At 47.1% G+C, this 27,600-nt stretch overlaps 1 protein-coding gene across 2 annotated transcripts in view; it reads left to right on the top strand.

Annotated features, from left to right (window-relative positions):
- LOC139533449 (stimulated by retinoic acid gene 8 protein homolog) overlaps nt 1–7,032 on the top strand; it is a 29,629-nt gene extending 22,597 nt beyond the window's left edge. For both annotated transcript variants that reach the window (XM_071331477.1, XM_071331479.1), the window contains 2 exons: nt 2,011–2,122; nt 6,199–7,032. In XM_071331477.1, coding sequence (XP_071187578.1) covers nt 2,011–2,122; nt 6,199–6,279 — 193 coding nt within the window. In that variant the 3' untranslated portion in view covers nt 6,280–7,032. The remainder of the gene's footprint in view (nt 1–2,010; nt 2,123–6,198) is intronic.
- Nucleotides 7,033–27,600: the final 20,568 nt, after the last annotated feature.

Here is a 27,600-nt window from a genome sequence, read left to right as displayed (position 1 = left end):
TGCAGCTACCCAGTACTCTGTACGGCATGGGCTCTCCAACCCTGTTCCTGCAGCTACCCAGTACTCTGTATGCCATGGTCTCTCCTACCCTGTTCCTGCTGCTACCCAGTACTCTGTACGGCATGGGCTCTCCAACCCTGTTCCTGCTGCTACCCAGTACTCTGTACGGCATGGTCTCTCCTACCCTGTTCCTGCTGCTACCCAGTACTCTGTACGGCATGGGCTCTCCAACCCTGTTCCTGCTGCTACCCAGTACTCTGTACGGCATGGTCTCTCCTACCCTGTTCCTGCTGCTACCCAGTACTCTGTACGGCATGGTCTCTCCAACCCTGTTCCTGCTGCTACCCAGTACTCTGTACGGCATGGTCTCTCCAACCCTGTTCCTGCTGCTACCCAGTACTCTGTACGGCATGGGCTCTCCTACCCTGTTCCTGCTGCTACCCAGTACTCTGTACGGCATGGTCTCTCCTACCCTGTTCCTGCTGCTACCCAGTACTCTCTATGCCATGGTCTCTCCTACCCTGTTCCTGCTGCTACCCAGTACTCTGTATGCCATGGTCTCTCCTACCCTGTTCCTGCTGCTACCCAGTACTCTGTATGCCATGGTCTCTCCAACCCTGTTCCTGCTGCTACCCAGTACTCTGTACGCCATGGTCTCTCCTACCCTGTTCCTGCTGCTACCCAGTACTCTGTATGCCATGGTCTCTCCTACCCTGTTCCTGCTGCTACCCAGTACTTAACCAAATTAAATATGTTGAGGAACATCGATAGTAACATGTTTTCGCTATGAAACATATTTCACTAAACTGTTGACAGCCCCTCTGCTCGCTGGAGAAAGGAATGAAGGAGAGAGAGAGAGGAGATGGAAACGCACGGTGGCGAGATATTCTGTAGCTATAGTGTCGCCCAATTCATTATGAAAATATAAAACACATCCCTATTACTAAGCTAATCAAATTCAAATTCACTATAATTGTAGGCTAACTAACTGTAAGCCTCCCTGGACAATCAATGAACCAGCAGACAGAGGAGAGGGACACTAAATCACCTCACACACGGTGTCATACCTGTCTACCTGAATCAAGATGTCCCCTGTCATTTACCATACCTGTCTACCTGAATCAAGATGTCCCCTGTCATTTACCATACCTGTCTACCTGAATCAAGATGTCCCCTGTCATTGACCATACCTGTCTACCGGATTCAATATGTCCCCTGTCATTGACCATACCTGTCTACCTGATTGAAGATGTCCCCTGTCATTGACCATATGTCTGTGGTACAGTACCAGTTGGTGTCAGGGTGACAAAACCTTCTCCCTTAATAATCCCCCCTGCTCTGTCTCCTTCCAGTCCTACACCTCTGTCATACCTCTCTCTCTCTCTCTCTGTAGGAAGAGTCCATTAGGGTAACAATGGGGGAATCTCAATGGCTTTCTTCTCGCGTCTTCTCTCCTCACCTCCTTCTCGAAACCCATTGGAGGAGAAGGTCAGAGGGGAGGGACCTCCTGGCTTTTTCATCCAATGGGATTTAAGAAGGAGGCGAGGAGAAAGGACTCAAGGAGTATGCTCTTGATTGTCCCAATTCTCTCTCGTAATAATCACCTTCCCTACTCAGTCTCTTTTCCCTGCTCCTCTGTCCTCTGATGGACTGTAGGACTGGTGGAACAGGAGAATAAGGGTTTATTCCTGCTGTTGAGTCATTACCAACCACTGCTCTCTGTGTGTCTCCAGTCCTGTCTGTCCTCTGTCCTCTGATGGACTGTAGGACTGGTGTAACAGGAGAATAATGTCATCTTCTCTCTGTGTGTCTCCAGTCCTGTCTGTCCTCTGTCCTCTGATGGACTGTAGGACTGGTGTAACAGGAGAATAAGGGTTTATTCCTGCTGTTGAGTCATTACCAACCACTGCTCTCTGTGTGTCTCCAGTCCTGTCTGTCCTCTGTCCTCTGATGGACTGTAGGACTGGTGTAACAGGAGAATAATGTCATCTTCTCTCTGTGTGTCTCCAGTCCTGTCCTGGCCCCTCCTCAGTGTGGGGACTTTGAGAAGCTCCGGGAGATCTATAAGGACATCATGTGTTTCGTCAAGACTCAGATGGTGGAGAAACCAGAACATAACCAGGTATGGAACCAGAATATAACCAGGTATGATAGGAACCAGAACATAACCAGGTATGATAGGAACCAGAACATAACCAGGTATGGAACCAGAACATAACCAGGTATGGAAGGAACCAGAATATAACCAGGTATGATAGGAACCAGAACATAACCAGGTATGATAGGAACCAGAATATAACCAGGTATGGTAGTAACCAGAACATAACCAGGTATGATAGGAACCAGAACATAACCAGGTATGATAGGAACCAGAACATAACCAGGTATGGAACCAGAACATAACCAGGTATGGAAGGAACCAGAATATAACCAGGTATGATAGGAACCAGAACATAACCAGGTATGGAACCAGAACATAACCAGGTATGATAGGAACCAGAACATAACCAGGTATGATAGGAACCAGAATATAACCAGGTATGATAGGAACCAGAACATAACCAGGTATGATAGGAACCAGAACATAACCAGGTATGGAACCAGAACATAACCAGGTATGGAAGGAACCAGAATATAACCAGGTATGATAGGAACCAGAACATAACCAGGTATGATAGGAACCAGAATATAACCAGGTATGGTAGTAACCAGAACATAACCAGGTATGGTAGGAACCAGAACATAACCAGGTATGATAGGAACCAGAATATAACCAGGTATGGAACCAGAACATAACCAGGTATGGAACCAGCACATAACCAGGTATGATAGGAACCAGAACATAACCAGGTATGATAGGAACCAGAATATAACCAGGTATGGAACCAGAACATAACCAGGTATGGAACCAGCACATAACCAGGTATGATAGGAACCAGAATATAACCAGGTATGATAGGAACCAGAACATAACCAGGTATGGTAGGAACCAGAACATAACCAGGTATGATAGGAACCAGAATATAACCAGGTATGATAGGAACCAGAATATAACCAGGTATGGAACCAGAACATAACCAGGTATGATAGGAACCAGAATATAACCAGGTATGATAGGAACCAGAATATAACCAGGTATGGAACCAGAACATAACCAGGTATGATAGGAACCAGAACATAACCAGGTATGGTAGGAACCAGAACATAACCAGGTATGGTAGGAACCAGAACATAACCAGGTATGATAGGAACCAGAATATAACCAGGTATGGAACCAGAATATAACCAGGTATGGAACCAGAACATAACCAGGTATGGAACCAGAATATAACCAGGTATGGTAGGAACCAGAACATAACCAGGTATGGTAGGAACCAGAATATAACCAGGTATGGAACCAGAATATAACCAGGTATGATAGGAACCAGAACATAACCAGGTATGGTAGGAACCAGAATATAACCAGGTATGGTAGGAACCAGAACATAACCAGGTATGGTAGGAACCAGAACATAACCAGGTATGGTAGGAACCAGAACATAACCAGGTATGGAACCAGAATATAACCAGGTATGATAGGAACCAGAACATAACCAGGTATGGAACCAGAATATAACCAGGTATGGTAGAAACCAGAACATAACCAGGTATGGTAGGAACCAGAACATAACCAGGTATGGTAGGAACCAGAACATAACCAGGTATGGTAGGAACCAGAATATAACCAGGTATGGTAGGAACCAGAACATAACCAGGTATGATAGGAACCAGAACATAAGCAGGTATGGTAGAAACCAGAACATAACCAGGTATGGTAGGAACCAGAATATAACCAGGTATGGTAGGAACCAGAACATAACCAGGTATGGTAGGAACCAGAACATAACCAGGTATGATAGGAACCAGAACATAACCAGGTATGGTAGAAACCAGAACATAACCAGGTATGATAGGAACCAGAACATAACCAGGTATGGTAGGAACCAGAATATAACCAGGTATGGTAGGAACCAGAACATAACCAGGTATGGTAGAAACCAGAACATAACCAGGTATGATAGGAACCAGAATATAACCAGGTATGGTAGGAACCAGAACATAGCCAGGTATGGTAGAAACCAGAACATAACCAGGTATGATAGGAACCAGAACATAACCAGGTATGGTAGAAACCAGAACATAACCAGGTATGATAGGAACCAGAATATAACCAGGTATGGTAGGAACCAGAACATAACCAGGTATGGTAGGAACCAGAACATAACCAGGTATGGAACCAGAATATAACCAGGTATGGTAGGAACCAGAATATAACCAGGTATGGAACCAGAACATAACCAGGTATGGAACCAGAATATAACCAGGTATGGTAGGAACCAGAACATAACCAGGTATGGAACCAGAACATAACCAGGTATGGAACCAGAATATAACCAGGTATGGTAGGAACCAGAACATAACCAGGTATGGAACCAGAACATAACCAGGTATGGTAGGAACCAGAACATAACCAGGTATGGAACCAGAACATAACCAGGTATGGTAGGAACCAGAACATAACCAGGTATGGAACCAGAACATAACCAGGTATGGAACCAGAATATAACCAGGTATGGTAGGAACCAGAACATAACCAGGTATGGAACCAGAACATAACCAGGTATGGTAGGAACCAGAACATAACCAGGTATGATAGGAACCAGAACATAACCAGGTATGGTAGGAACCAGAACATAACCAGGTATGATAGGAACCAGAACATAACCAGGTATGGAACCAGAACATAACCAGGTATGGAACCAGAATATAACCAGGTATGGTAGGAACCAGAACATAACCAGGTATGGTAGGAACCAGAATATAACCAGGTATGGAACCAGAACATAACCAGGTATGGTAGGAACCAGAACATAACCAGGTATGATAGGAACCAGAACATAACCAGGTATGGTAGGAACCAGAACATAACCAGGTATGATAGGAACCAGAACATAACCAGGTATGGAACCAGAACATAACCAGGTATGGAACCAGAATATAACCAGGTATGGTAGGAACCAGAACATAACCAGGTATGGAACCAGAATATAACCAGGTATGATAGGAACCAGAACATAACCAGGTATGGTAGGAACCAGAACATAACCAGGTATGATAGGAACCAGAATATAACCAGGTATGATAGGAACCAGAACATAACCAGGTATGGTAGGAACCAGAACATAACCAGGTATGATAGGAACCAGAACATAACCAGGTATGGTAGGAACCAGAATATAACCAGGTATGGTAGGAACCAGAATATAACCAGGTATGATAGGAACCAGAACATAACCAGGTATGATAGGAACCAGAACATAACCAGGTATGGTAGGAACCAGAACATAACCAGGTATGATAGGAACCAGAACATAACCAGGTATGATAGGAACCAGAACATAACCAGGTATGGAACCAGAACATAACCAGGTATGGAACCAGAATATAACCAGGTATGGTAGGAACCAGAACATAACCAGGTATGGAACCAGAATATAACCAGGTATGATAGGAACCAGAACATAACCAGGTATGGTAGGAACCAGAACATAACCAGGTATGATAGGAACCAGAACATAACCAGGTATGATAGGAACCAGAACATAACCAGGTATGGTAGGAACCAGAACATAGCCAGGTATGATAGGAACCAGAACATAACCAGGTATGGAACCAGAACATAACCAGGTATGGTAGGAACCAGAATATAACCAGGTATGGTAGGAACCAGAACATAACCAGGTATGGTAGAAACCAGAACATAACCAGGTATGGTAGGAACCAGAACATAACCAGGTATGATAGGAACCAGAACATAACCAGGTATGATAGGAACCAGAATATAACCAGGTATGGTAGAAACCAGAATATAACCAGGTATGATAGGAACCAGAACATAACCAGGTATGATAGACTCAGATGGAATAGAGGTGTGAGATATACAGTATGTTGTCTGTCTGTCCACCAGATAACATGTTATTCTGTCCTCTCTCTCCGTGTAGGACCTGTCTGTCTGTCTGTCCACTAGATAACAGGTTCTTCTCTCTCCGTGTAGGACCTGTCTGTCTGTCTGTCCACTAGATAACAGGTTCTTCTCTCTCCGTATAGGACCTGTCTGTCTGTCTGTCCACTAGATAACAGGTTCTTCTCTCCGTGTAGGACGTGTGTCTGTCTTCTATGAGGGACTATGAGGAGATCTTTCTCCAGTGCTCAGAGTCCTTCGACAGTGAGGACATGTGAACCACAGGAGGCTGCTGACGGGAGGACGGCTCGTAGAAATGTCCGGATCGGAGCAAACGGAAGGGCATCAAACACCTGGAAACCATGGAAACCATGTGTGATGTATTTAATACCGTTCCACTGATTCAGCTCCAGCCATTACCCACAAGCCTGTTCTCCCCAACCTCTTAACCAACTTCCTGTTTCTGGGGACCAATCAGAACAGTTAGAATGTGTGATGTATTTAATACCGTTCCACTGATTCAGCTCCAGCCATTACCCACGAGTCTGTTCTCCCCAACTTCCTGTCATGTGAACCCCTATTTGTTGTACAAGTGTTTGTTCATGGTGATATGAAAGACACATTGTGTTACTTATTATGACTTGTTAAATGATCACTTTTTGTGATTTATTTTTATAAATGTTCAGCTTTTTTTTATTGTTCCGGGCTTTTCTACCCGTTTGTTATTATAGACATGTTTTATACGATGTTTTATACTCTGACATTCATGTTCATGTTTTATACTCTGGTTAGAGTAACATGTTGATGTTTTATACAATGTTTTATACTCTGGTTAGAGGTATTGTATTTAATGTGTATCATTGTTCAGCCTATTTTTAAACCATTAAGAATCATCATTTTGTCCAGACAGTCTTTCTCTGTGTATTAAACCCAGTTTCAGAGGTTGATAGAGAGGGGTGGTGGGGACGCGGAAGAATTTCCCCCAAAAAATCTGAAAATAAAATAAAAAATAAAACACATTTTTAAAATATCGCCTTTGTATCTTTGTAATGTGGTTAACTTTAAAAATGGAAATGAACATGATTTAAAATCTTAAAAGATCAAATTCAACCAGAGTGCCCCTTAGATCGTGGGAAAAGGCTGATCTGAATGAATCTAGTGTGGCCTTTCGAGCTGCTACGCAATACCCATAAAACCTAGCGGTCAAACAGGGAAATGGTTCCAATTGTTTTTTCCATCATTCATTTTTATGGAACCCCTGGTCTTCGGGCTTCTGAGCCTCACGGACACTGGTTACATTCTAGAAATACAGATCACGTCTGGATGAGTCTGTCTGTCTGTCTCCAGCCCCAGGCTTGTCCCCTCTCTTCTGCCTTATAGTGAGCAGACCAGTCCCCAGCTGTCCCCAGCCCCAGGCTTGTCCCCTCTCTTCTGCCTTATAGTGAGCAGACCAGTCCTCGGCTGTCCCCAGCCCCAGGCTTGTCCCCTCTCTTCTGCCTTATAGTGAGCACACCAGTCCCCAGCTGTCCCCAGCCCCAGGCTTGTCCCCTCTCTTCTGCCTTATAGTGAGCAGACCAGTGCCCAGCTGTCTCCAGGCTTGTCCCCTCTCTTCTGCCTTATAGTGAGCAGACCAGTCCTCAGCTGTCTCCAGGCTTGTCCCCTCTCTTCTGCCTTATAGTGAGCAGACCAGTCCCCAGCTGTCTCCAGGCTTGTCCCCTCTCTTCTGCCTTATAGTGAGCAGACCAGTCCTCAGCTGTCCCCAGCCCCAGGCTTGTCCCCTCTCTTCTGCCTTATAGTGAGCAGACCAGTCCCCAGCTGTCTCCAGGCTTGTCCCCTCTCTTCTGCCTTATAGTGAGCAGACCAGTCCTCAGCTGTCCCCAGCCCCAGGCTTGTCCCCTCTCTTCTGCCTTATAGTGAGCAGACCAGTCCCCAGCTGTCTCCAGGCTTGTCCCCTCTCTTCTGCCTTATAGTGAGCAGACCAGTCCCCAGCTGTCCCCAGCCCCAGGCTTGTCCCCTCTCTTCTGCCTTATAGTGAGCAGACCAGTGCCCAGCTGTCTCCAGCCCCAGGCTTGTCCCCTCTCTTCTGCCTTATAGTGAGCAGACCAGTCCCCAGCTGTCTCCAGGCTTGTCCCCTCTCTTCTGCCTTATAGTGAGCAGACCAGTCCTCAGCTGTCCCCAGCCCCAGGCTTGTCCCCTCTCTTCTGCCTTATAGTGAACAGACCAGTCCTCAGCTGTCTCCAGGCCCAGGCTTGTCCCCTCTCTTCTGCCTTATAGTGAGCAGACCAGTGCCCAGCTGTCTCCAGGCTTGTCCCCTCTCTTCTGCCTTATAGTGAGCAGACCAGTCCTCAGCTGTCTCCAGGCTTGTCCCCTCTCTTCTGCCTTATAGTGAGCAGACCAGTCCCCAGCTGTCCCCAGCCCCAGGCTTGTCCCCTCTCTTCTGCCTTATAGTGAGCAGACCAGTCCTCAGCTGTCTCCAGGCTTGTCCCCTCTCTTCTGCCTTATAGTGAGCAGACCAGTGCCCAGCTGTCTCCAGGCTTGTCCCCTCTCTTCTGCCTTATAGTGAGCAGACCAGTCCCCAGCTGTCTCCAGCCCCAGGCTTGTCCCCTCTCTTCTGCCTTATAGTGAGCAGACCAGTCCTCAGCTGTCTCCAGGCTTGTCCCCTCTCTTCTGCCTTATAGTGAGCAGACCAGTCCCCAGCTGTCTTCAGCCCCAGGCTTGTCCCTTCTCTTCTGCCTTATAGTGAGCACACCAGTCCTCAGCTGTCTCCAGGCTTGTCCCCTCTCTTCTGCCTTATAGTGAGCACACCAGTCCTCAGCTGTCTCCAGGCTTGTCCCCTCTCTTCTGCCTTATAGTGAGCACACCAGTCCTCAGCTGTCTCCAGGCTTGTCCCCTCTCTTCTACCTTATAGTGAGCAGACCAGTGCCCAGCTGTCTCCAGGCTTGTCCCCTCTCTTCTGCCTTATAGTGAGCAGACCAGTGCCCAGCTGTGCCTAAAGCTCGTCTCCACCTCACACTGCCTGAGGATGCCCATGGTTGTCTGTCTGTCTGTCTCTTCCTCCAGCCCAGTCCTCTTTCTGCCTAGTGAGCAATCATTTCCTAGCTTCAACCCCATCCTAACGCAGCCTGAGGGGCCATGTCTGCCACTCTCCCCAGCCTGGTACCCTCTGCCTTAGTGAGCAACAGTCCCCAGCCTGGTACCCTCTGCCTTAGTGAGCAACAGTCCCCAGCCTGGTACCCTCTGCCTTAGTGAGCAGCAGTCCCCAGCCTGGTACCCTCTGCCTTAGTGAGGGGCCGCGTTAGTGAGCAACAGTCCCCAGCATTATCCTATCAGTGTCTGAGGACAGTATCATCCTATCAGTGTCTGAGGACAGTATCATTCTAACTGTGTCTGAAGACAGTATCATTCTAACTGTGTCTGAAGACAGTATCATTCTAACAGTGTCTGAGGACAGTATCATTCTAACAGTGTCTGAGGACAGTATCATTCTAACAGTGTCTGAGGACAGTATCATTCTAACTACCTGAGGACAGTATCATTCTAACAGCCTGAGGACAGTATCATCCTAACAGTGTCTGAGGACAGTATCATTCTAACAGTGTCTGAGGACAGTATCATTCTAACAGTGTCTGAGGACAGTATCATTCTAACAGTGTCTGAGGACAGTATCATTCTAACAGTGTCTGAGGACAGTATCATTCTAACAGTGTCTGAGGACAGTATCATTCTAACAGTGTCTGAGGACAGTATCATTCTAACAGTGTCTGAGGACAGTATCATTCTAACAGTGTCTGAGGACAGTATCATTCTAACAGTGTCTGAGGACAGTATCATTCTAACTGTCTGAGGACAGTATCATTCTAACAGTGTCTGAGGACAGTATCATTCTAACTGTCTGAGAACAGTATCATTCTAACAGTGTCTGAGGACAGTATCATTCTAACTGCCTGAGGACAGTATCATTCTAACTGTCTGAGGACAGTATCATTCTAACAGTGTCTGGGGACAGTATCATTCTAACAGTGTCTGGGGACAGTATCATCCTAACAGTGTCTGAGGACAGTATCATTCTAACTGTCTGAGGACAGTATCATTCTAACTGCTTGAGGACAGTATCATTCTAACTGTCTGAGGACAGTATCATTCTAACTGTCTGAGGACAGTACAGTTTACCGGAGACCCCACACAATGCTAACATCAATCTAGAGGCCCCCTCCCCCTGCCTGCACCAGCCACCAGGGCCTCACTACATCAACACTAGGCTAACACTTCCCTGATGTACTCTCAGGAAGCCCGGCCCAGGCCAAATTCATGCATTACATTTTAAATGAATGAGCTGCTCCTTTAAACGTTTTAATAACCATTTAGATAAGAGAAATGGTTTCCAGGGATGGATGGATGGATGGGTGTGTGTGTGTGTGTGTGTGTGTGTGTGTGTGTGTGTGTGTGTGTGTGTGTGTGTGTGTGTGTGTGTGTGTGTGTGTGTGTGTGTGTGTGTGTGTGTGTGTGTGTGTGTGTGTGTGTGTGTGTGTGTGTGGCATTCGGGACAGTAGTTAAGGGATGGCTTGACGCTGGAGGGAGCAGAGCTGATAAACAGGGTGCTGCCTAGAGTCTCATTTCATTTAGAGGTCACACATTTTGTCCTGCTACTTTCAGATATTCTCAGAGAGACCAGGATGTTCCCCTGGGGGAAAGAGACCAGGATGTTCCCCTGGGGGAAAGAGAACAGGATGTTCCCCTGGGGGAAAGAGAACAGGATGTTCCCCTGGGGGAAAGAGACCAGGATGTTCCCCTGGGGGAAAGAGAACAGGATGTTCCCCTGGGGGAAAGAGAACAGGATGTTCCCCTGGGGGAAAGAGACCAGGATGTTCCCCTGGGGGAAAGAGACCAGGATGTTCCCCTGGGGGAAAGAGACCAGGATGTTCCCCTGGGGGAAAGAGACCAGGATGTTCCCCTGGGGGAAAGAGACCAGGATGTTCCCCTGGGGGAAATGTATTTCCACAAAATCAAGTTGATCTTGATCTTTCATTGATGGGTTAGGGTTATACAAAGAACATTCTAGACGATTCTGTGCTTCCAACTTTAAGGCAACAGTTTGTGGGAAGGCCCTTTCCTGTTTCAGCATGACAATGTCTCCGTGCACAAAGCGAGGTTATCAATAGAAGGGGAGGGGTTATTCTCTCTCTCTCTCTCTCTCTCTCTCTCTCTCTCTCTCTCTCTCTCTCTCTCTCTCTCTCTCTCTCTCTCTCTCTCTCTCTCTCTCTCTCTCTCTCTCTCTCTCTCTCTCTCTCTCTCTCTCTCTCTCTCTCTCTCTCTCTCTCTCTCTCTCTCTCTCTCTCTCTCTCTCTCTCTCTCTCTCTCCCTCTCTCCCTCCCTCCCTCCCTCCCTCCCTCCCTCCCTCCCTCCCTCTGAGAAATGTGTGAACTCTGCAGGGGCGTGTAGGAGATAAGACTACTCAGACATTCCACTATAAATCAATGTGGACATTTACTGCTAAGCTTTTAGATAACACACTATAGGCCTTGTTTATATAGCTTTGTAGGTTTTGGTCTCAGGAGTAAAAAGGTAAATGACGTAGGAAGTGACATCACCAGGGCTAGACTGAGGATTTAACAAAACAACTTTGAGACCCTTTTCTTTGATGCAGAACTTACTCTGAAACATGTCAACTTCTGTCTACAATTGCATTAATAAAGGGTTTTTGAATGATTTAATTAAAGATATTGTCCTAATGCTAATTTCACCAATGAGCCAATGATTGACAAGGACGAAAGGACCGAACCCTAACACCTGCACAGAGCGCTGACCTCTAACCCCATCGAACACCCGTTGTGATTAATTGGAACGCCGACTGCGAGCCAGGCCTAATCACCCAACATCAGTGCCCGCAGCAATGTTCCAACATCTAGTGGAAAGCCTTCCCAGAAGAGTGGAGGCTGTTACAGCAGCAATGTTCCAACATCTAGTGGAAAGCCTTCCCAGAAGAGTGGAGGCTGTTATAGCAGCAATGTTCAATCATCTAGTGGAAAGCCTTCCCAGAAGAGTGGAGGCTGTTATAGCAGCAATGTACCAACATCTAGTGGAAAGCCTTCCCAGAAGAGTGGAGGCTGTTATAGCAGCAATGTTCCAACATCTAGTGGAAAGCCTTCCCAGAAGAGTGGAGGCTGTTATAGCAGCAATGTTCCAACATCTAGTGGAAAGCCTTCCCAGAAGAGTGGAGGCTGTTATAGCAGCAATGTTCCAACATCTAGTGGAAAGCCTTCCCAGAAGAGTGGAGGCTGTTATAGCAGCAATGTTCCAACATCTAGTGGAAAGCCTTCCCAGAAGAGTGGAGGCTGTTATAGCAGCAATGTTCCAACATCTAGTGGAAAGCCTTCCCAGAAGAGTGGAGGCTGTTATAGCAGCAATGTTCCAACATCTAGTAGAAAACCTTCCCAGAAGAGTGGAGGCTGTTATAGCAGCAATGTTCCAACATCTAGTGGAAAGCCTTCCCAGAAGAGTGGAGGCTGTTATAGCAGCAATGTTCCAACATCTAGTGGAAAGCCTTCCCAGAAGAGTGGAGGCTGTTATAGCAGCAATGTTCCAACATCTAGTGGAAAGCCTTCCCAGAAGAGTGGAGGCTGTTATAGCAGCAATGTTCCAACATCTAGTGGAAAGACTTCCCAGAAGAGTGGAGGCTGTTATAGCAGCAATGTTCCAACATCTAGTGGAAAGCCTTCCCAGAAGAGTGGAGGCTGTTATAGCAGCAATGTTCCATCATCTAGTGGAAAGCCTTCCCAGAAGAGTGGAGCCTGTTATAGCAGCAATGTTCCAACATCTAGTGGAAAGCCTTCCCAGAAGAGTGGAGGCTGTTATAGCAGCAATGTTCCAACATCTAGTGGAAAGACTTCCCAGAAGAGTGGAGGCTGTTATAGCAGCAATGTTCCAACATCTAGTGGAAAGCCTTCCCAGAAGAGTGGAGGCTGTTATAGCAGCAATGTTCCAACATCTAGTAGAAAACCTTCCCAGAAGAGTGGAGGCTGTTATAGCAGCAATGTTCCAACATCTAGTGGAAAGCCTTCCCAGAAGAGTGGAGGCTGTTATAGCAGCAATGTTCCAACATCTAGTGGAAAGCCTTCCCAGAAGAGTGGAGGCTGTTATAGCAGCAATGTTCCAACATCTAGTGGAAAGCCTTCCCAGAAGAGTGGAGGCTGTTATAGCAGCAATGTTCCAACATCTAGTGGAAAGACTTCCCAGAAGAGTGGAGGCTGTTATAGCAGCAATGTTCCAACATCTAGTGGAAAGCCTTCCCAGAAGAGTGGAGGCTGTTATAGCAGCAATGTTCCATCATCTAGTGGAAAGCCTTCCCAGAAGAGTGGAGCCTGTTATAGCAGCAATGTTCCAACATCTAGTGGAAAGCCTTCCCAGAAGAGTGGAGGCTGTTATAGCAGCAATGTTCCAACATCTAGTGGAAAGACTTCCCAGAAGAGTGGAGGCTGTTATAGCAGCAATGTTCCAACATCTAGTGGAAAGCCTTCCCAGAAGAGTGGAGGCTGTTATAGCAGCAAAGAGGGGACCAACTCCATATTAATGCCCGTGATTTTAGAATGAGATGTTTGACGAGCAGGTGTCCACATACTTTTGGTGATGTGGTGTATTTCTAGACCAGGGACGGGCCACTTTGATGGGATGGGGGCCACGAAAAAATCTGAACGGCCGCAGTTGTGACACGACTGAAAAAACAACACTGATCCACTCATTAGTTTTAATTCAGGAAGCAGCAGCATCATGTCTGTCTGGCAGGCTGAGGAGTGACTGTGTGTGTGGGGGCTCTAGTCAGCGTGGTGGGGGCCCTAGTCAGCGTGGTGAGGGCTCTAGTCAGCGTGGTGGGGGCTCTAGTCAGCGTGGTGGGGGCCCTAGTCAGTGTGGTGGGGGCCCTAGTCAGTGTGGTGGGGGCTCTAGTCAGTGTGGTGGGGGCTCTAGTCAGTGTGGTGGGGGCCCTAGTCAGCGTGGTGGGGGCTCTAGTCAGTGTGGTGGGGGCCCTAGTCAGCGTGGTGGGGGCTTTAGTCAGTGTGGTGGGGGCCCTAGTCAGTGTGGTGGGGGCCATCCAGGCTTTGGTTGTCACTAGTTACCACAGCCACAAAGTCAAAATTGGCTGTATCGTAAAAATTAATGAAAACAAACATGTGCTTTTTGGTCTTAATGTCAGGCATAAGGTCAGGCATAAGGTCAGGCATAAGGTCAGCAGTGTGGTTAAGGTTAGGATTAGGTTTAAATCAGATTTTAAAAAAAAAAATTGTTTTAAATAGTTAGAGTTTAGCCATAAAGACTTTGTGGCTGTGGTAACTAGTAACGACCCCATCCAGGCATTTAGCCTGACCTCCAGGACGGTCTGAGTGACGTCATCACCTCCACCTCCCTTCGTTTCATCTCTTATCATCGCTACTAGTGGGTTGTGTTACATTAGAAACGCTGTCCTGAGGGTCTGAATCCTCCACGTTGTGTGTCCGTCCATCCCTCCAGCCTCCTCCCTCTTCAACAGGACACAGTGCTCAGTTCTGTTGGCGTGCTCGTTTCCCACCTTACGACCGGCAACACACACTGATACGTAACGAAGGGAATAACTGACAACGGGGAAAAAAGGTCAACCATGAGCTGATTGGTTTATGCTCCACTTCCTGCTTGGTGAGAGGGGTGGAGTCAGAAGCAAGGATACTAACAGAGTGGTTTCATGAAGACGAGATGTTTGTGTGTGTGTGTGTGTGTGTGTGTGTGTGTTAGGTGTGTGTGTTAGGTGTGTGTGTGTGTTAGGTGTGTGTGTGTGTTAGGTGTGTGTGTTAGGTGTGTGTGTTAGGTGTGTGTGTTAGGTGTGTGTGTGTGTGTGTGTGTGTGTGTTAGGTGTGTGTGTTAGGTGTGTGTGTTAGGTGTGTGTGTGTGTGTGTGTGTGTGTGTGTTAGGTGTGTGTGTTAGGTGTGTGTGTGTGTTAGGTGTGTGTGTGTGTTAGGTGTGTGTGTGTGTTAGGTGTGTGTGTTAGGTGTGTGTGTTAGGTGTGTGTGTTAGGTGTGTGTGTGTGTGTGTGTGTGTTAGGTGTGTGTGTTAGGTGTGTGTGTTAGGTGTGTGTGTGTGTCAGTGTGTGTGTGTGTGTTAGGTGTGTGTGTTAGGTGTGTGTGTGTGTGTGTGTGTGTGTGTGTGGTGTTAGGTGTGTGTGTTAGGTGTGTGTGTTAGGTGTGTGTGTTAGGTGTGTGTGTGTGTGTGTTAGGTGTGTGTGTGTGTTAGGTGTGTGTGTTAGGTGTGTGTGTTAGGTGTGTGTGTGTTAGGTGTGTGTGTGTTAGGTGTGTGTGTGTGTGTGTTAGGTGTGTGTGTTAGGTGTGTGTGTGTTAGGTGTGTGTGTGTTAGGTGTGTGTGTGTTAGGTGTGTGTGTGTGTGTGTTAGGTGTGTGTGTTAGGTGTGTGTGTGTTAGGTGTGTGTGTGTGTGTGTGTTAGGTGTGTGTGTGTTAGGTGTGTGTGTGTGTGTGTTAGGTGTGTGTGTTAGGTGTGTGTGTGTTAGGTGTGTGTGTGTGTGTGTTATGTGTGTGTGTGTGTGTGTTAGGTGTGTGTGTGTGTGTGTTATGTGTGTGTGTGTTAGGTGTGTGTGTTTTAGGTGTGTGTGTTAGGTGTGTGTGTGTTAGGTGTGTGTGTGTTAGGTGTGTGTGTGTGTGTGTTAGGTGTGTGTGTGTTAGGTGTGTGTGTGTGTGTGTTAGGTGTGTGTGTGTTAGGTGTGTGTGTTAGGTGTGTGTGTTAGGTGTGTGTGTTAGGTGTGTGTGTGTTAGGTGTGTGTGTGTTAGGTGTGTGTGTTAGGTGTGTGTGTGTTAGGTGTGTGTGTGTTAGGTGTGTGTGTTAGGTGTGTGTGTGTGTTAGGTGTGTGTGTTAGGTGTGTGTGTTAGGTGTGTGTGTTAGGTGTGTGTGTTAGGTGTGTGTGTGTTAGGTGTGTGTGTGTTAGGTGTGTGTGTTAGGTGTGTGTGTGTGTTAGGTGTGTGTGTGTGTTAGGTGTGTGTGTTAGGTGTGTGTGTTAGGTGTGTGTGTTGGGTGTGTGTGTGTGTGTGTGTGTGTGTGTGTGTTAGGTGTGTGTGTTAGGTGTGTGTGTTAGGTGTGTGTGTGTGTGTGTGTGTGTGTGTTAGGTGTGTGTGTTAGGTGTGTGTGTGTAGGTGTGTGTGTGTGTGTGTTAGGTGTGTGTGTTAGGTGTGTGTGTTAGGTGTGTGTGTTAGGTGTGTGTGTTAGGTGTGTGTGTGTGTGTGTTAGGTGTGTGTGTGTGTTAGGTGTGTGTGTTAGGTGTGTGTGTTAGGTGTGTGTGTGTTAGGTGTGTGTGTGTTAGGTGTGTGTGTGTGTGTGTTAGGTGTGTGTGTTAGGTGTGTGTGTGTTAGGTGTGTGTGTGTTAGGTGTGTGTGTGTTAGGTGTGTGTGTGTGTGTGTTAGGTGTGTGTGTTAGGTGTGTGTGTGTTAGGTGTGTGTGTGTGTGTGTTAGGTGTGTGTGTGTTAGGTGTGTGTGTGTGTGTGTTAGGTGTGTGTGTTAGGTGTGTGTGTGTTAGGTGTGTGTGTGTGTGTGTTGGGTGTGTGTGTTAGGTGTGTGTGTGTTAGGTGTGTGTGTGTGTGTGTTAGGTGTGTGTGTGTTAGGTGTGTGTGTTAGGTGTGTGTGTTAGGTGTGTGTGTGTTAGGTGTGTGTGTGTTAGGTATGTGTGTGTGTGTGTTAGGTGTGTGTGTGTTAGGTGTGTGTGTGTGTGTGTTAGGTGTGTGTGTTAGTTGTGTGTGTTAGGTGTGTGTGTGTTAGGTGTGTGTGTGTTAGGTGTGTGTGTGTTAGGTGTGTGTGTTAGGTGTGTGTGTGTTAGGTGTGTGTGTGTTAGGTGTGTGTGTTAGGTGTGTGTGTGTGTTAGGTGTGTGTGTTAGGTGTGTGTGTTAGGTGTGTGTGTTAGGTGTGTGTGTTAGGTGTGTGTGTGTTAGGTGTGTGTGTGTTAGGTGTGTGTGTGTGTTAGGTGTGTGTGTGTGTTAGGTGTGTGTGTGTGTGTGTGTGTGTTAGGTGTGTGTGTTAGGTGTGTGTGTTAGGTGTGTGTGTTAGGTGTGTGTGTGTTAGGTGTGTGTGTGTTAGGTGTGTGTGTTAGGTGTGTGTGTGTTAGGTGTGTGTGTTAGGTGTGTGTGTTAGGTGTGTGTGTGTTAGGTGTGTGTGTGTTAGGTGTGTGTGTGTGTGTGTTAGGTGTGTGTGTGTTAGGTGTGTGTGTTAGGTGTGTGTGTTAGGTGTGTGTGTGTTAGGTGTGTGTGTGTTAGGTGTGTGTGTTAGGTGTGTGTGTGTGAGGTGTGTGTGTGTTAGGTGTGTGTGTTAGGTGTGTGTGTGTGTTAGGTGTGTGTGTTAGGTGTGTGTGTTAGGTGTGTGTGTTAGGTGTGTGTGTTAGGTGTGTGTGTGTTAGGTGTGTGTGTGTTAGGTGTGTGTGTTGGGTGTGTGTGTGTGTTAGGTGTGTGTGTGTGTGTGTGTGTTAGGTGTGTGTGTGTTAGGTGTGTGTGTTAGGTGTGTGTGTGTTAGGTGTGTGTGTGTTAGGTGTGTGTGTTAGGTGTGTGTGTGTTAGGTGTGTGTGTGTTAGGTGTGTGTGTTAGGTGTGTGTGTTAGGTGTGTGTGTTAGGTGTGTGTGTGTTAGGTGTGTGTGTGTTAGGTGTGTGTGTTAGGTGTGTGTGTTAGGTGTGTGTGTGTTAGGTGTGTGTGTTAGGTGTGTGTGTTAGGTGTGTGTGTGTTAGGTGTGTGTGTGTTAGGTGTGTGTGTTAGGTGTGTGTGTTAGGTGTGTGTGTTAGGTGTGTGTGTGTTAGGTGTGTGTGTGTTAGGTGTGTGTGTTAGGTGTGTGTGTTAGGTGTGTGTGTTAGGTGTGTGTGTGTGTGTGTTAGGTGTGTGTGTGTTAGGTGTGTGTGTGTGTTAGGTGTGTGTGTTAGGTGTGTGTGTGTGTTAGGTGTGTGTGTGTGTTAGGTGTGTGTGTGTTAGGTGTGTGTGTGTGTTAGGTGTGTGTGTTAGGTGTGTGTGTTAGGTGTGTGTGTGTTAGGTGTGTGTGTGTTAGGTGTGTGTGTGTTAGGTGTGTGTGTTAGGTGTGTGTGTTAGGTGTGTGTGTGTTAGGTGTGTGTGTTAGGTGTGTGTGTTAGGTGTGTGTGTTAGGTGTGTGTGTGTGTGTGTTAGGTGTGTGTGTGTGTTAGGTGTGTGTGTTAGGTGTGTGTGTGTGTTAGGTGTGTGTGTGTGTTAGGTGTGTGTGTGTTAGGTGTGTGTGTGTGTTAGGTGTGTGTGGTAGGTGTGTGTGTTAGGTGTGTGTGTGTTAGGTGTGTGTGTGTTAGGTGTGTGTGTGTTAGGTGTGTGTGTGTTAGGTGTGTGTGTGTGTTAGGTGTGTGTGTTAGGTGTGTGTGTTAGGTGTGTGTGTTAGGTGTGTGTGTGTGTGTGTTAGGTGTGTGTGTGTTAGGTGTGTGTGTGTGTTAGGTGTGTGTGTTAGGTGTGTGTGTGTGTTAGGTGTGTGTGTTAGGTGTGTGTGTTAGGTGTGTGTGTGTGTTAGGTGTGTGTGTTAGGTGTGTGTGTTAGGTGTGTGTGTGTGTGTGTTAGGTGTGTGTGTGTTAGGTGTGTGTGTGTGTTAGGTGTGTGTGTTAGGTGTGTGTGTGTGTTAGGTGTGTGTGTGTGTTAGGTGTGTGTGTTAGGTGTGTGTGTGTGTTAGGTGTGTGTGTTAGGTGTGTGTGTTAGGTGTGTGTGTGTGTTAGGTGTGTGTGTTAGGTGTGTGTGTGTGTGTGTTAGGTGTGTGTGTGTTAGGTGTGTGTGTGTGTTAGGTGTGTGTGTTAGGTGTGTGTGTGTGTTAGGTGTGTGTGTTAGGTGTGTGTGTTAGGTGTGTGTGTGTGTTAGGTGTGTGTGTTAGGTGTGTGTGTGTGTGTGTTAGGTGTGTGTGTGTTAGGTGTGTGTGTTAGGTGTGTGTGTGTGTGTGTTAGGTGTGTGTGTGTTAGGTGTGTGTGTGTGTTAGGTGTGTGTGTTAGGTGTGTGTGTGTGTTAGGTGTGTGTGTTAGGTGTGTGTGTTAGGTGTGTGTGTGTGTTAGGTGTGTGTGTTAGGTGTGTGTGTGTGTGTGTTAGGTGTGTGTGTGTTAGGTGTGTGTGTGTGTTAGGTGTGTGTGTTAGGTGTGTGTGTGTGTTAGGTGTGTGTGTTAGGTGTGTGTGTGTGTTAGGTGTGTGTGTTAGGTGTGTGTGTGTGTGTGTTAGGTGTGTGTGTGTTAGGTGTGTGTGTTAGGTGTGTGTGTGTGTGTGTTAGGTGTGTGTGTGTTAGGTGTGTGTGTGTGTTAGGTGTGTGTGTTAGGTGTGTGTGTGTGTTAGGTGTGTGTGTTAGGTGTGTGTGTTAGGTGTGTGTGTGTGTTAGGTGTGTGTGTGTGTGTGTGTTAGGTGTGTGTGTGTTAGGTGTGTGTGTGTGTGTGTGTGTGTGTGTGTGTGTTAGGTGTGTGTGTTAGGTGTGTGTGTGTGTGTGTTAGGTGTGTGTGTGTGTGTGTGTGTGTGTGTGTTAGGTGTGTGTGTTAGATGTGTGTGTTAGGTGTGTGTGTTAGGTGTGTGTGTTAGGTGTGTGTGTGTGTGTGTTAGGTGTGTGTGTTAGGTGTGTGTGTGTGTGTGTGTGTGTGTGTGTGTGTGTGTGTGTGTGTGTTAGGTGTGTGTGTTAGGTGTGTGTGTTAGGTGTGTGTGTGTGTTAGGTGTGTGTGTTAGGTGTGTGTGTGTTAGGTGTGTGTGTGTTAGGTGTGTGTGTGTGTGTGTTAGGTGTGTGTGTTAGGTGTGTGTGTTAGGTGTGTGTGTGTGTTAGGTGTGTGTGTTAGGTGTGTGTGTTAGGTGTGTGTGTGTGTGTGTGTTAGGTGTGTGTGTTAGGTGTGTGTGTTAGGTGTGTGTGTGTGTTAGGTGTGTGTGTTAGGTGTGTGTGTGTTAGGTGTGTGTGTGTGTTAGGTGTGTGTGTTAGGTGTGTGTGTGTGTGTGTTAGGTGTGTGTGTTAGGTGTGTGTGTGTGTTAGGTGTGTGTGTTAGGTGTGTGTGTGTGTTAGGTGTGTGTGTTAGGTGTGTGTGTGTGTGTGTTAAGTGTGTGCGTTAGGTGTGTGTGTTAGGTGTGTGTGTGTGTTAGGTGTGTGTGTTAGGTGTGTGTGTGTGTGTGTTAGGTGTGTGTGTTAGGTGTGTGTGTTAGGTGTGTGTGTTAGGTGTGTGTGTGTGTTAGGTGTGTGTGTGTGTTAGGTGTGTGTGTGTTAGGTGTGTGTGTTAGGTGTGTGTGTTAGGTGTGTGTGTGTGTGTGTTAGGTGTGTGTGTTAGGTGTGTGTGTGTGTTAGGTGTGTGTGTTAGGTGTGTGTGTGTGTTAGGTGTGTGTGTTAGGTGTGTGTGTGTGTGTGTTAGGTGTGTGTGTTAGGTGTGTGTGTTAGGTGTGTGTGTGTGTTAGGTGTGTGTGTTAGGTGTGTGTGTGTGTGTGTTAGGTGTGTGTGTTAGGTGTGTGTGTTAGGTGTGTGTGTTAGGTGTGTGTGTTAGGTGTGTGTGTGTGTGTGTTAGGTGTGTGTGTTAGGTGTGTGTGTTAGGTGTGTGTGTTAGGTGTGTGTGTGTGTGTGTTAGGTGTGTGTGTTAGGTGTGTGTGTGTGTGTGTTAGGTGTGTGTGTTAGGTGTGTGTGTGTGTGTGTTAGGTGTGTGTGTGTGTGTGTGTGTGTGTTAGGTGTGTGTGTGTGTGTGTGTGTGTGTGTGTGTGTTAGGTGTGTGTGTTAGGTGTGTGTGTGTGTGTGTTAGGTGTGTGTGTGTGTGTGTGTGTTAGGTGTGTGTGTGTGTTAGGTGTGTGTGTTAGGTGTGTGTGTGTGTGTGTTAGGTGTGTGTGTTAGGTGTGTGTGTTAGGTGTGTGTGTTAGGTGTGTGTGTTAGGTGTGTGTGTGTGTGTGTTAGGTGTGTGTGTTAGGTGTGTGTGTTAGGTGTGTGTGTTAGGTGTGTGTGTGTGTGTGTTAGGTGTGTGTGTTAGGTGTGTGTGTGTGTGTGTTAGGTGTGTGTGTTAGGTGTGTGTGTGTGTGTGTTAGGTGTGTGTGTGTGTGTGTGTGTTAGGTGTGTGTGTGTGTGTGTGTGTGTGTGTGTTAGGTGTGTGTGTGTGTGTGTGGTGTGTGTGTGTTAGGTGTGTGTGTTAGGTGTGTGTGTGTGTGTGTTAGGTGTGTGTGTGTGTGTGTGTGTGTGTGTGTTAGGTGTGTGTGTTAGGTGTGTGTGTGTGTGTGTTAGGTGTGTGTGTTAGGTGTGTGTGTGTGTGTGTTAGGTGTGTGTGTTAGGTGTGTGTGTGTGTGTGTTAGGTGTGTGTGTGTGTGTGTGTGTGTGTGTGTGTGTGTGTGTGTGTGTGTTAGGTGTGTGTGTTAGGTGTGTGTGTGTGTGTGTTAGGTGTGTGTGTGTGTGTGTGTGTGTGTGTGTGTTAGGTGTGTGTGTTAGGTGTGTGTGTGTGTGTGTTAGGTGTGTGTGTTAGGTGTGTGTGTGTGTGTGTTAGGTGTGTGTGTTAGGTGTGTGTGTGTGTGTGTTAGGTGTGTGTGTTAGGTGTGTGTGTGTGTGTGTGTTAGGTGTGTGTGTGTGTGTGTTAGGTGTGTGTGTTAGGTGTTTGTGTGTGTGTGTTAGGTGTGTGTGTTAGGTGTGTGTGTGTGTGTGTGTGTGTGTGTGTGTGTGTGTGTGTTAGGTGTGTGTGTGTGTGTGTGTGTGTGTGTGTTAGGTGTGTGTGTTAGGTGTGTGTGTTAGGTGTGTGTGTGTGTGTGTGTTAGGTGTGTGTGTGTGTGTGTGTGTGTGTGTGTTAGGTGTGTGTGTGTGTGTGTGTGTGTGTGTTAGGTGTGTGTGTTAGGTGTGTGTGTGTGTGTGTTAGGTGTGTGTGTGTGTGTGTGTGTGTGTGTGTGTGTTAGGTGTGTGTGTTAGGTGTGTGTGTTAGGTGTGTGTGTTAGGTGTGTGTGTTAGGTGTGTGTGTGTGTGTGTTAGGTGTGTGTGTTAGGTGTGTGTGTGTGTGTGTTAGGTGTGTGTGTGTGTGTGTGTGTGTGTGTGTGTTAGGTGTGTGTGTTAGGTGTGTGTGTGTGTGTGTGTGTGTGTGTTAGGTGTGTGTGTTAGGTGTGTGTGTGTGTGTGTTAGGTGTGTGTGTTAGGTGTGTGTGTGTGTGTGTTAGGTGTGTGTGTTAGGTGTGTGTGTGTGTGTGTTAGGTGTGTGTGTTAGGTGTGTGTGTGTGTGTGTTAGGTGTGTGTGTTAGGTGTGTGTGTGTGTGTGTTAGGTGTGTGTGTTAGGTGTGTGTGTGTGTGTGTGTGTGTGTGTGTGTGTTAGGTGTGTGTGTGTGTGTGTGTGTGTGTGTGTGTGTGTGTGTGTGTGTGTGTGTGTGTGTGTTAGGTGTGTGTGTTAGGTGTGTGTGTGTGTGTGTGTGTGTGTGTGTGTGTGTGTGTGTTAGGTGTGTGTGTGTGTGTGTGTGTGTGTGTGTGTGTGTGTGTGTGTGTGTGTGTTAGGTGTGTGTGTGTGTGTGTGTTAGGTGTGTGTGTGTGTGTGTGTGTGTGTGTGTGTTAGGTGTGTGTGTGTGTGTGTGTTAGGTGTGTGTGTGTGTGTGTGTTAGGTGTGTGTGTGTGTGTGTGTTAGTGTGTGTGTGTGTGTGTGTGTGTGTTAGGTGTGTGTGTGTGTGTGTAGGTGTGTGTGTGTGTTAGGTGTGTGTGTGTGTGTGTGTTAGGTGTGTGTGTGTGTGTGTGTTAGGTGTGTGTGTGTGTGTGTGTGTGTGTGTGTGTGTGTGTGTGTTAGGTGTGTGTGTGTGTCAGTGTGTGTGTGTTAGGTGTGTGTGTGTGTTAGGTGTGTGTGTGTGTTAGGTGTGTGTGTGTGTTAGGTGTGTGTGTGTTAGGTGTGTGTGTTAGGTGTGTGTGTTAGGTGTGTGTGTGTGTGTGTTAGGTGTGTGTGTTAGGTGTGTGTGTGTGTTAGGTGTGTGTGTTAGGTGTGTGTGTGTGTTAGGTGTGTGTGTTAGGTGTGTGTGTGTGTGTGTTAGGTGTGTGTGTTAGGTGTGTGTGTTAGGTGTGTGTGTGTGTTAGGTGTGTGTGTTAGGTGTGTGTGTGTGTGTGTTAGGTGTGTGTGTTAGGTGTGTGTGTTAGGTGTGTGTGTTAGGTGTGTGTGTTAGGTGTGTGTGTGTGTGTGTTAGGTGTGTGTGTTAGGTGTGTGTGTTAGGTGTGTGTGTTAGGTGTGTGTGTGTGTGTGTTAGGTGTGTGTGTTAGGTGTGTGTGTGTGTGTGTTAGGTGTGTGTGTTAGGTGTGTGTGTGTGTGTGTTAGGTGTGTGTGTGTGTGTGTGTGTGTGTGTGTTAGGTGTGTGTGTGTGTGTGTGTGTGTGTGTGTGTGTTAGGTGTGTGTGTTAGGTGTGTGTGTGTGTGTGTTAGGTGTGTGTGTGTGTGTGTGTGTGTTAGGTGTGTGTGTGTGTTAGGTGTGTGTGTTAGGTGTGTGTGTGTGTGTGTTAGGTGTGTGTGTTAGGTGTGTGTGTTAGGTGTGTGTGTTAGGTGTGTGTGTTAGGTGTGTGTGTGTGTGTGTTAGGTGTGTGTGTTAGGTGTGTGTGTTAGGTGTGTGTGTGTGTGTGTTAGGTGTGTGTGTTAGGTGTGTGTGTTAGGTGTGTGTGTGTGTGTGTTAGGTGTGTGTGTTAGGTGTGTGTGTGTGTGTGTTAGGTGTGTGTGTGTGTGTGTGTGTGTTAGGTGTGTGTGTGTGTGTGTGTGTGTGTGTGTTAGGTGTGTGTGTTAGGTGTGTGTGTGTGTGTGTTAGGTGTGTGTGTGTGTGTGTGTGTGTGTGTGTGTGTGTTAGGTGTGTGTGTTAGGTGTGTGTGTGTGTGTGTTAGGTGTGTGTGTTAGGTGTGTGTGTGTGTGTGTGTTAGGTGTGTGTGTTAGGTGTGTGTGTGTTAGGTGTGTGTGTGTGTGTTAGGTGTGTGTGTGTGTCAGTGTGTGTGTGTGTTAGGTGTGTGTGTGTGTGTGTTAGGTGTGTGTGTGTGTTAGGTGTGTGTGTGTGTGTGTGTGTTAGGTGTGTGTGTGTGTGTGTGTTAGGTGTGTGTGTGTGTGTGTGTGTGTGTGTGTGTGTGTGTGTTAGGTGTGTGTGTGTGTTAGGTGTGTGTGTGTGTCAGTGTGTGTGTGTTAGGTGTGTGTGTGTGTGTTAGGTGTGTGTGTGTAGGTGTGTGTGTGTGTTAGGTGTGTGTGTGTTAGGTGTGTGTGTTAGGTGTGTGTGTTAGGTGTGTGTGTGTGTGTGTTAGGTGTGTGTGTTAGGTGTGTGTGTGTGTTAGGTGTGTGTGTTAGGTGTGTGTGTGTGTTAGGTGTGTGTGTTAGGTGTGTGTGTGTGTGTGTTAGGTGTGTGTGTTAGGTGTGTGTGTTAGGTGTGTGTGTGTGTTAGGTGTGTGTGTTAGGTGTGTGTGTGTGTGTGTTAGGTGTGTGTGTTAGGTGTGTGTGTTAGGTGTGTGTGTTAGGTGTGTGTGTTAGGTGTGTGTGTGTGTGTGTTAGGTGTGTGTGTTAGGTGTGTGTGTTAGGTGTGTGTGTTAGGTGTGTGTGTGTGTGTGTTAGGTGTGTGTGTTAGGTGTGTGTGTGTGTGTGTTAGGTGTGTGTGTTAGGTGTGTGTGTGTGTGTGTTAGGTGTGTGTGTGTGTGTGTGTGTGTGTGTGTGTGTGTTAGGTGTGTGTGTGTGTGTGTGTGTGTGTGTGTGTGTGTGTGTGTTAGGTGTGTGTGTTAGGTGTGTGTGTGTGTGTGTTAGGTGTGTGTGTGTGTGTGTGTGTGTTAGGTGTGTGTGTGTGTTAGGTGTGTGTGTTAGGTGTGTGTGTGTGTGTGTTAGGTGTGTGTGTTAGGTGTGTGTGTTAGGTGTGTGTGTTAGGTGTGTGTGTTAGGTGTGTGTGTGTGTGTGTTAGGTGTGTGTGTTAGGTGTGTGTGTTAGGTGTGTGTGTTAGGTGTGTGTGTGTGTGTGTTAGGTGTGTGTGTTAGGTGTGTGTGTGTGTGTGTGTTAGGTGTGTGTGTTAGGTGTGTGTGTGTGTGTGTTAGGTGTGTGTGTGTGTGTGTGTGTGTTAGGTGTGTGTGTGTGTGTGTGTGTGTGTGTGTGTTAGGTGTGTGTGTTAGGTGTGTGTGTGTGTGTGTTAGGTGTGTGTGTTAGGTGTGTGTGTGTGTGTGTTAGGTGTGTGTGTTAGGTGTGTGTGTGTGTGTGTTAGGTGTGTGTGTTAGGTGTGTGTGTTAGGTGTGTGTGTTAGGTGTGTGTGTGTGTGTGTTAGGTGTGTGTGTTAGGTGTGTGTGTTAGGTGTGTGTGTGTGTGTGTTAGGTGTGTGTGTTAGGTGTGTGTGTGTGTGTGTTAGGTGTGTGTGTTAGGTGTGTGTGTGTGTGTGTTAGGTGTGTGTGTGTGTGTGTGTGTGTGTGTGTTAGGTGGTGTGTGTGTGTGTGTGTGTGTGTGTGTGTGTTAGGTGTGTGTGTTAGGTGTGTGTGTGTGTGTGTGTTAGGTGTGTGTGTGTGTGTGTGTGTGTGTGTGTTAGGTGTGTGTGTTAGGTGTGTGTGTGTGTGTGTTAGGTGTGTGTGTTAGGTGTGTGTGTGTGTGTGTTAGGTGTGTGTGTTAGGTGGTGTGTGTGTGTGTGTTAGGTGTGTGTGTTAGGTGTGTGTGTGTGTGTGTTAGGTGTGTGTGTTAGGTGTGTGTGTGTGTGTGTTAGGTGTGTGTGTTAGGTGTGTGTGTGTGTGTGTGTTAGGTGTGTGTGTTAGGTGTGTGTGTGTGTGTGTGTGTGTGTGTGTGTGTGTGTGTGTTAGGTGTGTGTGTGTGTGTGTGTGTGTGTGTGTTAGGTGTGTGTGTTAGGTGTGTGTGTTAGGTGTGTGTGTGTGTGTGTTAGGTGTGTGTGTGTGTGTGTGTGTGTGTGTGTTAGGTGTGTGTGTGTGTGTGTGTGTGTGTGTGTTAGGTGTGTGTGTTAGGTGTGTGTGTGTGTGTGTTAGGTGTGTGTGTGTGTGTGTGTGTGTGTTAGGTGTGTGTGTTAGGTGTGTGTGTGTGTGTGTTAGGTGTGTGTGTTAGGTGTGTGTGTTAGGTGTGTGTGTGTGTGTGTTAGGTGTGTGTGTGTGTGTGTGTGTGTGTGTGTTAGGTGTGTGTGTTAGGTGTGTGTGTGTGTGTGTTAGGTGTGTGTGTGTGTGTGTTAGGTGTTAGGTGTGTGTGTTAGGTGTGTGTGTGTGTGTGTTAGGTGTGTGTGTTAGGTGTGTGTGTGTGTGTGTGTTAGGTGTGTGTGTTAGGTGTGTGTGTGTGTGTGTTAGGTGTGTGTGTTAGGTGTGTGTGTGTGTGTGTTAGGTGTGTGTGTTAGGTGTGTGTGTGTGTGTGTTAGGTGTGTGTGTTAGGTGTGTGTGTGTGTGTGTTAGGTGTGTGTGTTAGGTGTGTGTGTGTGTGTGTTAGGTGTGTGTGTTAGGTGTGTGTGTGTGTGTGTGTGTGTGTGTGTGTGTGTGTGTGTAGGTGTGTGTGTGTGTGTGTGTGTGTGTTAGGTGTGTGTGTTAGGTGTGTGTGTGTGTGTGTGTGTGTGTGTGTGTGTTAGGTGTGTGTGTGTGTGTGTGTGTGTGTGTGTGTGTGTGTTAGGTGTGTGTGTGTGTGTGTGTTAGGTGTGTGTGTGTGTGTGTGTGTTAGGTGTGTGTGTGTGTGTGTGTGTGTGTGTGTGTGTGTGTTAGGTGTGTGTGTGTGTGTGTGTTAGGTGTGTGTGTGTGTGTGTGTTAGGTGTGTGTGTGTGTGTGTGTTAGGTGTGTGTGTGTGTGTGTGTGTGTGTGTGTGTGTGTGTGTGTTAGGTGTGTGTGTGTGTGTGTTAGGTGTGTGTGTGTGTTAGGTGTGTGTGTGTGTGTTAGGTGTGTGTGTGTGTGTGTGTTAGGTGTGTGTGTGTGTGTGGTGTGTGTGTTAGGTGTGTGTGTGTGTTAGGTGTGTGTGTGTGTGTGTGTTAGGTGTGTGTGTGTGTGTGTGTTAGGTGTGTGTGTGTGTGTGTGTGTGTGTTAGGTGTGTGTGTGTGTGTGTGTGTGTGTTAGGTGTGTGTGTTAGGTGTGTGTGTGTGTGTGTGTGTGTGTGTGTGTGTTAGGTGTGTGTGTGTGTGTGTGTGTGTGTGTGTGTGTGTGTTAGGTGTGTGTGTGTGTGTGTGTTAGGTGTGTGTGTGTGTGTGTGTGTGTGTTAGGTGTGTGTGTGTGTTAGGTGTGTGTGTGTGTGTGTGTTAGGTGTGTGTGTGTGTGTGTGTTAGGTGTGTGTGTGTGTGTGTGTGTGTGTTAGGTGTGTGTGTGTGTGTGTGTGTGTGTTAGGTGTGTGTGTTAGGTGTGTGTGTGTGTGTGTGTGTGTGTGTGTGTGTGTTAGGTGTGTGTGTGTGTGTGTGTGTGTGTGTGTGTGTTAGGTGTGTGTGTGTGTGTGTGTTAGGTGTGTGTGTGTGTGTGTGTTAGGTGTGTGTGTGTGTGTGTGTGTGTGTGTGTGTGTTAGGTGTGTGTGTGTGTGTGTGTTAGGTGTGTGTGTGTGTGTGTGTTAGGTGTGTGTGTGTGTGTGTGTTAGGTGTGTGTGTGTGTGTGTGTGTGTGTGTGTGTGTTAGGTGTGTGTGTGTGTGTGTTAGGTGTGTGTGTGTGTTAGGTGTGTGTGTGTGTGTGTGTTAGGTGTGTGTGTGTGTGTGTGTTAGGTGTGTGTGTGTGTGTGTG

Source organism: Salvelinus alpinus, chromosome 11, assembly GCF_045679555.1.
Source record: "Salvelinus alpinus chromosome 11, SLU_Salpinus.1, whole genome shotgun sequence".
In the NCBI taxonomy this organism is placed as follows: domain Eukaryota; kingdom Metazoa; phylum Chordata; class Actinopteri; order Salmoniformes; family Salmonidae; genus Salvelinus; species Salvelinus alpinus.
The sequence above is the reverse complement of the archived record's forward strand: the minus strand, read 5'-3'. Positions and strand labels throughout refer to the sequence as shown.